The sequence below is a fragment of the Echinops telfairi genome, unplaced genomic scaffold (assembly GCF_000313985.2).
Source record: "Echinops telfairi isolate 266 unplaced genomic scaffold, ASM31398v2 ScPeMD7_7469;HRSCAF=8507_1, whole genome shotgun sequence".
NCBI classification, from domain to species: domain Eukaryota; kingdom Metazoa; phylum Chordata; class Mammalia; order Afrosoricida; family Tenrecidae; genus Echinops; species Echinops telfairi.
The window spans coordinates 79,391,387-79,406,434 of NW_022111373.1; the positions used below are offsets into that span (position 1 = coordinate 79,391,387).

Sequence of the window (15,048 nt, forward strand, 5' to 3'; positions counted from 1 at the left end):
ACTAAGGTATTCTCTTTTACAGAGTTCAAATAATAGTGTGTCAATAAAACTCATCTTGTTCTAAGGCACGCATTTTTTGGGGGCTATCTGTATGCTTGCCTGTCGATTGTCTTCATCAACTTGAATTTTCAAGCTGATAACTCATAGTTTCAAAGATGGGAACTACTAAAACGTCTCAATTTAGAAATGTTCAAAACATTTTTTCCTGGAAGTGAGAAGTTTGTTTTTTAAAAAAATCATTTTATCAGGGCTCATACAACTCTTATCACAATCCATCCATCCATCGTGTCGAGCACATTTGTTGCCATCCTCATTCTCAAAACAGTTGTTTTCTGCTTGAGCCCTTGGCATCAACTCATTTTCCCCCTCCCTCCCCTCTCTCATGAACCCTTGATAAATTATTAGTATTTTGTCTTATCTTACACTGTCCGACATCTCCCCTCACCCTCTTTTCTGTTGTCCATCCCTCAGGGAGAAGGTTATATGTAGATCCTTGTCATCGGTTCCCCCTTTCGACATGACCTTCCCTCCAACCTCCCAGTATTGCCACTCACACCACTGGTCCTGAAGGGATCATCCGCCCTGGACTCCCTGCGTTTCCAGTTCCTATCTGTACCAGTGTACATCCTCTGGTCTAGCCAGACTTGCAAGGTAGAATTGGGATCATGATAGTGGGTGGGGGAGGTGGGGAGGAGAAGGGAGCATTTAGGAACTAGAGGAAAGCTGTATGCTTCAACGTTGTTACATTGCACCCTGACTGGCTCGTCTCCTCCCCGCGACCCGAGAAGTTTTTATATTTAATAAAAAATGTCTAATTATCAGAAAATATCACCTATTTGATTTACCTAAAACAAACAACCATGTCTTCCAAAGCAAACTTTTATTATTCAGCTAGCCACATAAAGCAAAGTATAATGCCATCGCCAGGGCAAAAATTCTTTTAACTGTAACACAGATCAAGAAGTGGAATGTTTGCCGGGCTCCCTAAAAAATCACTACCTTGACTTTTACAGCACTGGCTTCCTTCACCTCAGTAATCAAGTATATATTTCTAAACACTCCAGCACATTTAAAACGGATTTGCTATGTCTTGGGTCCCTTGGAATCTCTAGGTTCCCCCCTTTCCCTTTCTCTCTTTCTTACAGTTTATCTGCCCAAGAATCTGGAGCTTCATTGATTGACTGCACACAGCCAGTGCTATTGTTTTGTCCATTCTGCAATGTGATTTTTTTCAGCAGGTTGATGACAATCACACCCCATGTTCTACTGTCAAATAAAGTGAAACAAAACCCCACCTCGAAACGACAAAGCGCTGATGAGTAATTCATAAACTCTCAACCAACCAGAGTGGACTACAAATGCAGAAGCTTTAGTTAAAGACCAGAGCCAAGTCTGACTTTTCAAACGGACTGTTCTTATTTCCTGACAAAGACTGAGCAAACAGAAACTAGCATGATCATTCCAAGATATTAGGAACTGTAATAAAATAAATACAAATCCTTGTGAATGTCTTACTTGGATTACTCCACTGGGATTCACACTGATCATGGTACAAATCCCACGGAATGCCGAATCCTTTTCCTCATTGTCTCTTATGTTTCTCAAAGAGGTACACCTATTAAATTATAGAACTGAGTTTAGTGTTGAAATACAAAGCAGTTTAAATTACAATACTAATGAACAGTATTTAATGGAATAAACACTACAGTACAAATACATTATTTCCAGAAAGTTTAAGTTTTTCACACTTCCTGCATGCCAGGTCTGTTTTCCATGTACTGGAAACTGTGACATCCACACTGCCTTAATAATAGATTGCATCTACAAAAAGGATAATTGATTTGAATCACCTATTTAATCGATATTAGTGATTTTGAGTCATGAATAAATTTCCAAATTACTTTTAAAAAATGTTAAAATTTATATTCCATTAAACACTACTACGGATTACTTGAACTGAAAGATTATCAAAGAAGCAGAACATAGACTATACTGCCACAATATAAATTATTATACAACTTATGGTGTAGATGTTTAAGTTTTACCTCAACAAGCAAATAAGATTTTCGTACATAACAAGTTTAAACGTGTATTTTTAAATGCAATCCAAGTTTCCAAATTAATTCTAAAAAACAAAGGTAATGCAAAAAACCTAAATTTTTAGAGTATTTGCATGCATTTTTACTTTTCTGGTGGATATTTAAATGCTTTGTATATATAATCAAGCTTTTTAACACAGCAAGCATGTGACAATCTTATCCCATGCATCAATTAGTCGTTAGCCACAACATAAAATAAATATACATGACGATGCTACTAAAAAACCTCACAAACCTGATAGGACAAGATTAGTCACATGGTTGGCAATGATTAAGGATTGTGATTTTTGTAACCAACTGAAAATATATCTAAAAGTGAGATAGAAAGAGAAAGAAAGAGTGAAGAAAAATGAATTAAAAAAAAAAGATTGAATAATACACACCAGGGTCTTATAAACTGCTGTAGCATGGGGGCCACCTCTTGAGGACAAACGTAACCAAGACGACCAATTGTTATTGCTAAGGTAACGCAATCACGGTTATACACCACCAAACGCCAACCAAGACATGAGCAAATGAGGGGGAAGGAGAAAAAATAAAGAAAAAACAACAAATAACTCAGAAACAGAAACCAACAGAATTTGTGTATGATAATAAACATAAGATTTCACCAGTGCTGTTTATTACCACCCCCTAAAATAAGGGGCAGCAACATATATGGCATACTCTTGGAAAAAGAAAAACAAAAGGAATTTAAAAAAACTTTAAAGATTGAGAGAACACCAAAAACCAGGATAATTTGCTTTTCTTGCCGAATTAAGTGACAAAATATCATTCCATTAACAATAAGGTGAGCAATTAAGTGGATGGTTTTAGAGAATTTCATTCTAAACCAGACAGAAATTAAGGTTTAATAATGCTTTTCCCCAAGAAACAAATCAGTAAGTGGTTAAGTTTCCAAATTGTCTATCCACACTTGCTTCTTTGTAGTGAATAATTTACTTCCCATTTTCCTTAATCTTTTTATAAGTGACTGCCATTCTTTGGAAATTACCTAGCAATTAAATCCAAATATTGGTAACTTTTTCTTCCTTTTCACTGACTTTTCCAAAACAAACCAGTGGAGTACTCATTCACAGGCTGCCTGATAGGAAAATCAATAATCGAGTTTTATGTGTTATGGTGCCCACTGAATGTATAAATTGGAAAATAGCTGAGATGTCAAATCCCAGTCCAACAAGCCCCAGATAATAATGAGAAAAACCGAGATTAACAGTCTAGTAATTTCAAGTTATATTTGACATAAACAAAATTCTGAAAAAAATAAAATTTAGACAGTCCACTGTAATGAGACATATGTGGACTAGAGGAAATAACAAATCTGTTTTGCTATAAAAGGCATAGCACAAATTTGATGATAAACTTTATATTATTCACATGCTAATATTCTATTTAAAAAATTTAAAGTGGGGTTTAATCAAGCAGGTATTTTCACCATCAAAATTCAGGAAGTCAAACTTACAAAGAGCTAAAGTGCAACTCTGAGCTGCATTCTGTAATTTAAAGGTACATACATAAAAATACATTTATACACAACGGGAAAAAAATACAAACAGAAAACAAACCATGAGGTGCTTTAATGGTGTTCTCTCAAAAACAGGTTAGCCTTTCATAAAAAAAGGGTGGGAGTAAAGACAAATGTTTAAGGGTTACTTGAAGCAAACTACACAGATAATACTAAATCCAGCAGAACCGCATGAAGCAAGAGAAAGAAAACCTGTGCACCCAAAAGACACAAACTATGCAACACACATTCTCAGTGAACAGGCGCGTGGGGACGATCCAATGAAGCATGCGATAAAAGCAGATGATGTCCATTTAAAAAGTTAAGTGTAGGATATACTAATTGGGAAAAAACAAATAACTGAATTCTATGGAACTGGGTTTTATGATTTTAATAGCCATTGAGCTTGTTGACATCTACAGATGTTGGTTGTCAACAGTGATTTTAATCTGGCAGTTAGTAATAAAAAACAGCAAAATAACTCTTTTGGCTAAGATATATGGGAAATGTTATGAGGCCATTGTGAAAAATTTAATTCAATGACTACTCATAGTTGTTTCTTAATTATTACACCTATTCAATCCATCAACTTGAAGGACACTATCAACTCCCTTAACTGTTAGGGAGTATAATTTTATAATTAAAGCCAATTGGTTGAAGAACTATCAAAAATGACAAGCTGATATCCCACAAGAAACTTTCATATACAATACACTCAACATTTATTTGCAGTTATGCATTCACATTTAAAAATAATCAAATCTCTTTAAATTCAACATTAATTTCATAATGATAAGTGTTTCAAATCTGAATGTCATGTACAGGTACTGCATTCTAAAGTGACAAACACCTGACAAGATTTAAAAATCATCCTGCGCATATTTATTATTTTTTAGCAAAAAAACCTAAATTCAGTCAGTAAGATAACAGTACCCATACAGCCAAACAGCCAGATAACTGATTTCCTTCCATACCAATAAACACCTCCATTTAAAATCACATTTAGGGTCAAAGTTTTTACAACCAACAAATGTCAGATTAAAGCTTTCTTAATATATAAAGAATGAAAAGTAATTAAATGTATATATTTTATTGTTCTTTCCATCAGGGATGATAGAAAGGGCTCAATCATCCCCAAATGAAATGTGTTCTATAGTATGGAAGGTATTTTTTAATATAAGCATGCTCTCTATATATGCAAAAGAGAAACAAGCCTCCTAAATATAAATCCCATTAAGGTTCTGTTAAAGTTTCAAATTTGAAATGACAGGTTGATATGTGCTACACTACTAAGCCACTAAACTACCATCTACTTAAGCCAATTTTTTCAAGATTAAAAATTTAAATGCCTTTGAAAATTTCCCAGCTCTTAAGCCACTTGAAAATAAAAAAAATTTTTTGAAAAGAAAAATTCTTCACAAGTGCAAAGCCACACATCTTTACAGAACTGATTTTGAATTAATTTAAAAGGAAAACTAGATGGTTCAAAAATAAGATCTACTCATTTTAGGGAACATGGAATAAGAGAAAAGGCATTTAAAAAATAAAATAAAAAGTTTCTACAAGCTGATTGAGGAAAGTAGCTAAAAGTACATTTCAGTAATAAGAATCTAAAATTAGCTGTTAATAAGCTGGGCTTTTAAAACTAGCTATGCTTTGGTTTCTCTACGCATCTTAATTTAAAAGAAGCAAAAGGCAACTCATTTTCTCTGCACCGTAACAGATCAGTCATGTGGTACCTGTGTTCTCTAACAACGTCTTTGGTGTGTTGGGTCTGTTAATGATTTCTACAAGCTGGTGCAACACCATAGGGATATAAGGCTGCATCTCTATGCCTAGATCATTCCAAAAAGAGAAACAGAAAAGAAAGGTTTGTAAGTTAAAACACCAGCACGAAATACTTTGCTGCTCTCATTAACTGTGATATAAGCTAAAGAAAGTTCAACTTAAAAATTAATCACAAAATTATTACTACAATACCTGGAAATTTGCATTCTTAAAGGGGGAAAAATATCCTACCCATTTGAATGGAGATTTCTCCAATTGCCCATGTGGCATTGTTGCAAACGGAAATGAACTCTGGATTTAGATTGGTTCCCAATATTGGCATGAAATCAGCTAAGGGGGAAAAAAAAAATTAAAATACTACATAGTAAACCTCTCAATAGCAGTATATTGTGCTTTAAAGGAAATCACTAGGTAAGGTAACAATTTAAGCAAGGCACAGCAATGTTTGCTATTAAACACTGTAATAGGAAATACAAGATTGTAGGAAAAAAGGAACTGTTTTAAAAATTACTTAAGCCCCAAGTAGTATGTTTCAAGACACGAAAGGGTCAGGAGGCAATCAATAATTGGCTACTGACTTAACTTTCATGCGAATCAAACCATAAAAATGTGAATTTTGGTATATTTTAGGTAGTACAAACTGTTAGAATAATCTTTCTTACCACCAGATTAAGAAAATGTGAAATGGAAGCAGGAAAAACATAATACTATAATGCAATCTAATTCAAAAGTAGTTTTCACAATTAAAAAAACCAGCACATTTAGCTGCGAAAGTGATCTTTAGCACTCAAGATTGTGGTCCCTGAGTACCCATGACACAGAAAGGGTCGAGAGCTCTCAGAGAAGAGGAGGGAAGACCAAGTAATTATCTTACCCCTTAGAGAAACAATTTAGTGACCTGAGAAATGTCTTCTGATACAAATATTCTCCTAATTAAATGAAGAATGAAAACATGATTTTTTTTAACCACAATAACTTAATGGATCAATCCAGCATTTCTCAAACCCCAAGCCTTACTGGCCATGTGGGGCCTCACAATTGCTTGTTAAATGAGGGGGCTGTTTTGGGCAGCTCTCTGGACTTTCACCCACTGCTATGACCACATGCCAAGAGCAAGGCCCTAGTGTTCACTAAAAATGCCTGCAAATCAATGCCCATGGGGGGGGTAAGCATCACCCCTCGTTGGGAACCACCACTTTAGGCACTAATTACGATCGATGACATTTAAAAGGGTAAATAACTAGATGCTGTATACCTCCTGAAAAAAGTAAACATCACATACATTGTTTTAAAATAAATGATAAGAAAAGGTTGAAACGACACCCATCTGAATAATGGTATATATGAAACAAGATTGGATGCGTATTGATAAGTGTTAGAAGCGAACATAAAGCACAAAATGTTCAGATAGTCCTTTTGGCAAAATTCTAAAACCTAAGTTAGGTGGCAAATACTGCATGATTTATGATGAAGTTCCATTATACAAGAATTCAGTACACTGTTAGTAGGAATGAGCTATGTGAGTAATCAGACTTAAGTCTAGTGGTTCTTGACAATGTTCAGATACAATTATTAGAGAGAATAAGTCAAATGAGAAAAACACTTGGGTCAATGTTTTTAAAATCATGTATCACACATAATTACTTCAGATTTTGGGAGACATACAAAGAAGTGAGAACAAAAACAAACACCACCATTTAATCAAGGAAATTTGATTACAAGGCAGGCTGCATTATTTAAGGAATCTTTTATCTTCACAAAGAACTACCAAATCATTGTTTACTTTTAACATGATATTCATCTGGAAAGTTTCCTAAGATATCTGTAAAGTTATGTTGGTTATCAGAGAAGAAAAGACAATTACTGCTACTGTGAAGTGCAACTGCAGCTAAGAATACAAGCCACAAAGCTAATAAAAGATCACAAAGTAACTGTGAACTAGCACACAAAGCCCCAGGGCTAAAGCCCTTTTCTGCCGTACACTTGCCTCAGGAGCTGGCTGGAGGAAGTGATGATGGACTTATGGTAGAAGGGGCAGTGGTTCTAACTGCCCGAGTTAAGCCAGTAAAATATACATTTATGAATGCTGAGATGCTAAAAGTTTTCAACTTAACAATAGGAGACATAGCTCGTGTAAAAGTATCTTTAAAAATCTTAGCCACAGTAGAAAATATCCCTACCTATGCAAGGCTTAACATGCTGAAAGCAAGCTTTAGTCAGGTCACCTAACAGGGCAAAGGAACTCTGTCGAACTTCTGGCATTTTATCCTAGAAGAAACAAAAAGAAATTAACCTCGATGCAACAAGAGCACCAGCTTTCAACTGGTTTGAATGTAACCAGTCTTACCTGCATGCACTGATACATTAGGGTAAGGATGTTACTTCGTGCGACCAGCTGTTCAATGTTGCCCCCGAGTCCTTCCGCCAGGCCACTGAGTAAATCGAGAGCCACGATCATAAAATCTTTATCAGGAGCCTCATATTGATCGGGTTGAGCATTGTTTAACTGAAATTAAGAGAATTTTTTAGAAAGGATACCTTAATCACTACAATGTTTATTAATACTAAAAGAAAGATTAAAAAAAAAAATACCATGGCTTGTGCAAGAGTCTTCTGCACCAGGTTGACACAACGCTGATACACAGGTTCACAGTATGGAAGGAAGCCAGACTGCAGGGCGGTGGCAACTGAAGATAGGCACTAAAAAGAACAAAGAACATGCACTACATTTCCTGGTTATATCTCGGATTATGATAAAACGTGAAATACATTCAGTAAAATCTAGGTAAATTAGGCACTTTGTGCTTCAAACCTCTCCCTTAATGCTGCTCACTCCTGTTATCTATCATCTTGCTAGCCAGCCAGCCACAGAGAGCAGTTTACTCAGATGAACCTGTGAAGAAGTTCCTAGAATGAACACTATCCTTCAAGAATAGACTGGAAGCACCAGGTGTGCTCTTCTCTCAAATTTATGAGACTTCGTCATTTATAGCATGGGGTTGAGACTTGCTGGCTTCTATACCCTCCGTGAGAGAGCCAGACAACCAGTAAGAGTTGCCTTTGAATTATGGTATTGGCAAAATAATGCTGAATATATCATGGGATACTAGAAAATGAACAAACCTGTCGTGGACGAAGTAAAGCCAGAATGCTCCTTAGAACTGAGATAGCAAGACTTCATATTACCACACTTTAGACACGTTATTAGGGGGACCTTTGTCCCTAGAGAAGGACACCATGTTTGATAAAGAAGGGAAGCAAGCCCCACCCCCCAAAAAAAAAACAGACAAAGAAACAAACTGTCCCCCAATGAGACAGACCGAGACAGTAGCTCCAACAATGGGTTCAAGCACAGCACCGACAGTGAGGCTGACAGGACCTGGCAAGTGATTCTTTCTGTTGTGCATACAGTGGCTACCGGCCAGACTGACTAAAGAGCATTGAGCGACCACCACAACAAGCAGAGCAAGCTAGAAAACTGGTTAACACGACCTTGTATAACACGACCCCTTATCTAGTTAAAAACAACAAAAATTTATTATGTCTGCTACACTTTTCCTGTCTAATTCTTGGTATAGATGTACCATAATTGAAGTAATGAGAAGATCTATTATTTAGCGTTTTAAAAGAAATGGTTCGGCACACAAATAATAAACATTTATTAATACTTTATTATAATACCTATCTATTTTAAAGTAGGTCATAAATTTTTGGTTAGAAACATGATTAGATTTCATGTCACCAGATTAGTATACCTCAAGTAAAGGAAAGAGGTCTTTATCTTCATCCTTTAACATGTTCCATTTCTGGATCAGGGGAGGCATTAGCATCTGAATATACTCCTATTTACAATGATAAAAACAATACAAATTTCACTATTATATTTCACTATAAGTCCATTTTGAATCCATAAAAATTCAAACCCATTCAGAGTAACTAAAAAACCATCATAGAGTGATTTCACCAAGTATCAGTCATTCTTAACTTGATACCTTTAAAATTGTTTTCCTTTCACCTATTGACTTACCCACCCTGATTCTACTTTTAAGAAATTGCCACGTCCTTTAGAAACAAAAGGCATCTAAATATGTCACTACATACAAACTTAGGAGCGCTGGTGAAGTGATGGGCTGCTGATGCAACTTTGTGCCAGCTAAGATCTGCTGGTGTGCTCCCATGAAAGATTCCAGCCCAGGAAACTCCTGGGGCCAGTTCTGTGTCACACTGGGTTGCTAAGAGTCCAAACTGACTAGACAATGCAAAACAAGGTAATCATGTAGTACTTGTTAAACACAATCAAGGATAAAATGAGCTATGGTTTTACTCCAGCAAGATTTACTTCTCGGGCTTTCTCACATCTAATGAAACCATTGTATACAGTACTTTATTAAATGGACAGAGTAAACTTATATTGAAACAGATATTATGAATTAAACATAGAGTATGTACCTGTACCAAGATCCACAGTCATTTCAACATCCTGACTTAAGATTGCAGAATAATCTATAAAATCACGTAAACATGCAAAGTAATCCTTTAAACAACAGGCAAAGATTCTGCAGGGTCTCATCTAAGTCTTTCTGACAAGCAAAAACCAAACTAAATCAAACCCAATGCAACAATCAAAACCAATACCAGACCACTCTGAAAACCAGGTGTCCCCCAAACTCCTAAACAAGCGTAACTTGAAATACAAAACCTTTTTCTTATTGGTTACAATAACCTCCCACATTAATTCTTCACCAGGGAATTTTTGGCTACTATATGGTTCTACTATTACTTAAATCCTATTTTAAACAAATCCAATTCCACTATTACTTAAAATCCTATTTTAAACAAATCCATTCTCTTCTTTGTCCTACTGGAGACAAGAGTTTTGGCTTTTCTTAGCCAAATCCTATAGTCTATCAGTAATATTTTTTTCCTACTACTGCACTCACAAGTCTTATATACTGCCCCTCCCAAGTTCCCAGTGAGAAAACAAACACAACTAAAGGCTTATGAAATGACAGATACAAAGATACTTGGAATTAACTAAAAATACAGAAAGCAAGAGTTTAAAGATCTTTGTCTTTTAAAAAGTCCCTCTTATTTTCCATAAAAGTATTATTATATTCATAAGCTGCTGGTCTAATTTCCACATTAAACAAACACTTATTGTTGAAGTATTATTTTCAAAGATGAATAAACTCGCCACTTTTGTATGCCTGTATTCTCGAAGTACTGTAAGCCCAGTCCACTAACCCAGTCATTCAGAAGTGCCTGCTGGCCAATTCATGATATGTTACATAGCCCCATCCCCACCCCCAAATAGTTAATACTTACTGGTTTGTTTAAATGATGTCCCACTGAATCTGCTAATGTTCCTATGGCATCGTAAAGAATGAGTAGGTTCTTATGCTGGTATTTACTAAATGCGAAGACCAGAGTATCAAGTATATAAGCAAGGTAAGGAACAAGTTCTGTACAAGCCTCCTCTTCTAGGGTAGCAAAGGCACTGCAATAAAAAATAAAAAAACCTGTTGTAAAAAAGCAGCAGTTTGTAAAAGAATTTAAACTGTCTCTAGAAACATATTTTCTTAGCCCATTTCCTTGCTTCATGGTACCAAATGCTTCTTTCCCTTTTTCCTCTCCTACTTTGTACTCCTTCTTCCTTTCCACATGCTAGCCATCTATTTAGTTACACGACAAAATCCAAAACAAAGTGTGCCAATCCTTGAGATTTATTCTGTCAATAAATGTTTGGTGCCTACTATTTATCTGTTCCACAAGACCTCTTAAGAGTATGGAAAAGCAAGGATACTCCTTTGAGGACTAAGGAGCACCTGACCCCAGACATTGCCTCATATGCATGTGAAAGTTATGGACACTGCATAAGGAAGACTGAAGAAGCAACAACTACATGTATTTAGTACATTAAGTCCCCATTTGCACATCTGCAAAATGATAAACGGTCAGGCTTCAATTCCCAGCTGGCCCTTCACATGCCACCAGCAACCACAATGCAACGAGAAGAACACATTTAGCAACCAGTGTGCTTGAGACCACAAGCACCCAGGAGTACCCTACCCTTCCTCCAAGCTTTCTCTAAGCTCTACACAGTATTACGAGCATTTCAAATGTGTCTTATGTATGGCTTTTCCATCAGGAGAAATATGTAAAGGGAAAAAAAAACTCCCAAACCTGCAGCGTCTCCGCGTAGTTAGTTTCCATTTGAGAACCAAATTTGTTTTGGCTGCATGGTATATTCAGTCCTTAATTTCTAGAACACTTATATAGCTGTTAATCAATGTGCTAGTATAATTGGGAACGCATTCATTTCCTACATAGCACTTGCTGCACATTGTAATCATAGTCCAGTCTCATTATGGGCAGTAGTTACATTGTACACCCACAGGCATGGCACCGATTCCTACTCACAGCGCCCTTATACAGGGTTGCCGGGACTGTCAATCGTTACAGGTATGGACAGCCTTTCTGAGACCTGTGGAGCAGCGGCTGGGGGTTTGAACTACCAGTGGTTAGCAGCCCAATCCCTAACCCACAGCACCACCAGGGCGCCTTAGTTACATTGTCCAATGCCCTCAAACGATCACGTATAGAACCAGGCTTCTTTGATCTCAGTTGGGAATTTTTCTGGACTCTATATCTAAACATGTTTGTTAAGACATGAGCACTTTTAATGAACAGGCAAATGTGAAAATATGGAATAATAATGATCACATAATAAAGACCCAAAGTAAGTTGTTTGGTGTCTGTTACTGAGCCTATACAGGTACATTGGTAGTACAATGGTTAACTTTCAGCTGCTCAAACCCACAATGGCTTGGGCTACTCCCAGAGAGCAAGACCTGGTGATCTATAGAGAGTCTTTACAGTTCTGGAAACCCTACGGGGCAGGTTCAACTCTAACCTACAGGGTCACCGTCAGTCAGAACCAACTGAACTAGCACACAACCACCATGCCTGGAAGATCTACAATGGCAGAGACAAAAGACACAGCACACAGTATGTGTCTAACAATTAGCAGAGCTCAAAAATTCTGCTGAATGATTAGTTGAAGACTAGGAGTCTGGTGGCATAGTGGTTACGAGATGGGCTGCTAACAGCAGGCATTCAATCAAACCCAGCAGCTGCTCTGGGGGGAAAAGATGAGGCTTTCGACTCCTGTAACTATTCAGTCTCAGAAACACACAGGGCAGCTCTTCTCTGTCCTACAGGGTCGCTATGAGTTGGAGCCAACTTGATAGCAGTTTTGGGTTTTTTTTCCAATTTGAGTACTAAAATCCCCAAACACAATCAACCTGCTCTTCCTAACATAAAGACTGGTGGCAAGAACCAGAATGCTTTCAGGAGTGAGACAAATACAAATCACAGGAGTTTCTGTGGAGTTAGGGTAGTCAACACAGCTGGGCTGCAGAAATGTCCATCTACTTAAATTTGCGACTCCTCTGAATAGAATCCGTGCCGTCTCCAGACCACACTTCTCTGGGGTCTGGGGGTGAAGGACGATTCGACAGTTACCAAGGCTACTCAGTGGTTAAAAAAACAAAACAACTCTATCTAATTACTCACACTTGAATTTACAAAATGTCCAATTGAAAGCTGCAGATTAGAAAACTGTTCTTGCGGAGCACCATGTGATAAAATAGGCTACTTTGCAAACCTAAGAGCTACAACCAGTCCCTCCAGAACCTAAGAAAACACAAGGGAAACGAACTTTTCTGATACAGCTAGAAAAACACCAACCTGCAATACTCCATTAAGGGTTTGATAATGTCACTTTCTCAATGAACTACCCACTCCCTTCCTTGACAACGAATGTTCAATTATGTATTTAGCCTACCTGCAGGCAGCTTCCTGTACTCTCTTGTTGCTATCCAGGATACGCTTTAGCAATTCTGTCATTAATGGCTTCAGGTACGTGTCTGGGGGCTGGCTGACTACCCAGTGTGCATAGCGGCTAAGAGTCCAGCACGTTATGGAACGCACAAGAGCCTTTTTATCAGAGAGGCACTGAATAAGGTGAGGAATGAGCTCAGGCAGGTATGGAATCATACCTTGCATGCAACCTAGAAAACACAATACCGCAAAAAGTTCAAACGCTGAAATTTGGTTCAAATAAAATTATTTCAGTTGGGTACTAAACAGACATATGCACCATGAAAAGCACTCAGATAATTTACTATGCAACAAATAACAAGTTAACAACACGCTTCAAATTTATAAGGAAAGTAAAGCTAAACCCAATTGTTCCTAGATAATTTCCAGTTGGATACACAGAAACCCCAGTTTACCTTTGTCTCAATTTATGGCTTTGAGTACCTAAGTATTTCCATTTCGTGGAGACAGATGTTTTTTTGTGTCCCCCCCCCCCAAACATTTCATTGGGGGCTCATACAACTCATCACAATCCATACATCCATCCATTGTGTAAAGCACATTTGTACATTCATTGCCCTCCTCATTCTCAAAACATTTGCTTTCCACTTAAGCCCCTGACATCAGCTCATTTTCCCCCCTTCCTCCCCGTTGCCCCCCCAGCATGAACCCTTGATAATTTATAAATTATTTTGTCAGAGACAGATGTTTATAGGAATGTCCTAACAGAATCAGCATTAATGCTTTATAATGAAAAGAGCGTGCAAACTCAACACTAACCAGTCTTCACTTCCAGAGTAACAAGTCCTGAAAGTAGCCAAGGCTTAAGAATGACAACTAAGAACTTTGTCATTCAACCTTGATTCAGACTTACCTTCAGCAATTGCTCCTAAAACCAGGATGCCTGATTCTTTAACAACCCATTCACGATGAAAAAGTAATTCTTTCAAAAGAGGCAAAATATGTGGCAAAAGTTCATCACGATACACATTTGCAAGAACATCCAGGGCAGCAGCGGAACATTTCCCTAAAGAAACATTTAGTGCAAAAAATGTTAACTTTTTATTAGCATGTACTTTTATATACTGAAAAACAAATACTTACATTACATGTACCACACTTTTTCTAGAGTTTCATAATGTAAGAACTGATGTAAGAGTGTGGTACATTCTTCGACTCAAAGTGTATTTAGAAAAAAAACTTTGACTATCACTTTACTCTGTGATCTGGAGCAAACCATAGCCACTAAGTTTGTTTTCTGAGCAAGTATTTGTTTATTTATCTATAAAAATTACCTAGAGAGCAAAAAAAAAAAAAAGTTACCCAGAGAGCATGTATGTGTCTGAGCACCACTGAGCTATGGATTCAAATATGAAACGACCAGTGTTCTGAAGGATACAAGATTTAAAACAAAACTTGACCATAATCAAATGATAACAAAGAACGATATGCACAGAATTACTCTAACAGTGTGATTAAAAAATAAGCATTACCTAGTCGCCTACAGATGGGCTTTGGGTCTCCACTCTGCACTCCCCCTCATTCACAATGGTATGATTTTTTGTTCTTTGATGCCTGAAACCTGATCCCATCACACCTTGCAATCACAGGAGGCTGGTGGTGTTCTTCGATGTGGGCTTTGCTGTTTCTGAGCTAGATGGCCACTTGCTTATCTTCAAGCCTTTACAAACCCAGAGATGCTGTATCTTTTGATAACTGGGCATCATCAGCTTTCTTCACATTTGCCTATGCACCCACTTATCTTCAGCGATCGTG

General features: G+C 37.2%; 1 protein-coding gene across 3 annotated transcripts in view; it reads right to left on the reverse strand.

Annotated features, from left to right (window-relative positions):
• Positions 1-15,048, reverse strand: part of TNPO1 (transportin 1) — a 109,524-nt gene that overhangs the window by 9,279 nt on the left and 85,197 nt on the right. For 2 of the 3 annotated variants that reach the window (XM_004703542.4, XM_004703543.2), the window contains exons 12-22: positions 14,147-14,299; positions 13,238-13,463; positions 10,717-10,888; positions 9,147-9,233; positions 7,984-8,091; positions 7,739-7,897; positions 7,572-7,659; positions 5,623-5,721; positions 5,343-5,438; positions 2,483-2,558; positions 1,516-1,615 (exon numbers count right to left, since the gene is read on the reverse strand). In XM_004703542.4, coding sequence (XP_004703599.1) covers positions 1,516-1,615; positions 2,483-2,558; positions 5,343-5,438; positions 5,623-5,721; positions 7,572-7,659; positions 7,739-7,897; positions 7,984-8,091; positions 9,147-9,233; positions 10,717-10,888; positions 13,238-13,463; positions 14,147-14,299 — 1,364 coding nt within the window. Of the gene's footprint in view, positions 1-1,515; positions 1,616-2,333; positions 2,409-2,482; positions 2,559-5,342; positions 5,439-5,622; positions 5,722-7,571; positions 7,660-7,738; positions 7,898-7,983; positions 8,092-9,146; positions 9,234-10,716; positions 10,889-13,237; positions 13,464-14,146; positions 14,300-15,048 lie in introns of those variants that run through there. The other variant, XM_045285399.1, reaches the window with a different exon arrangement.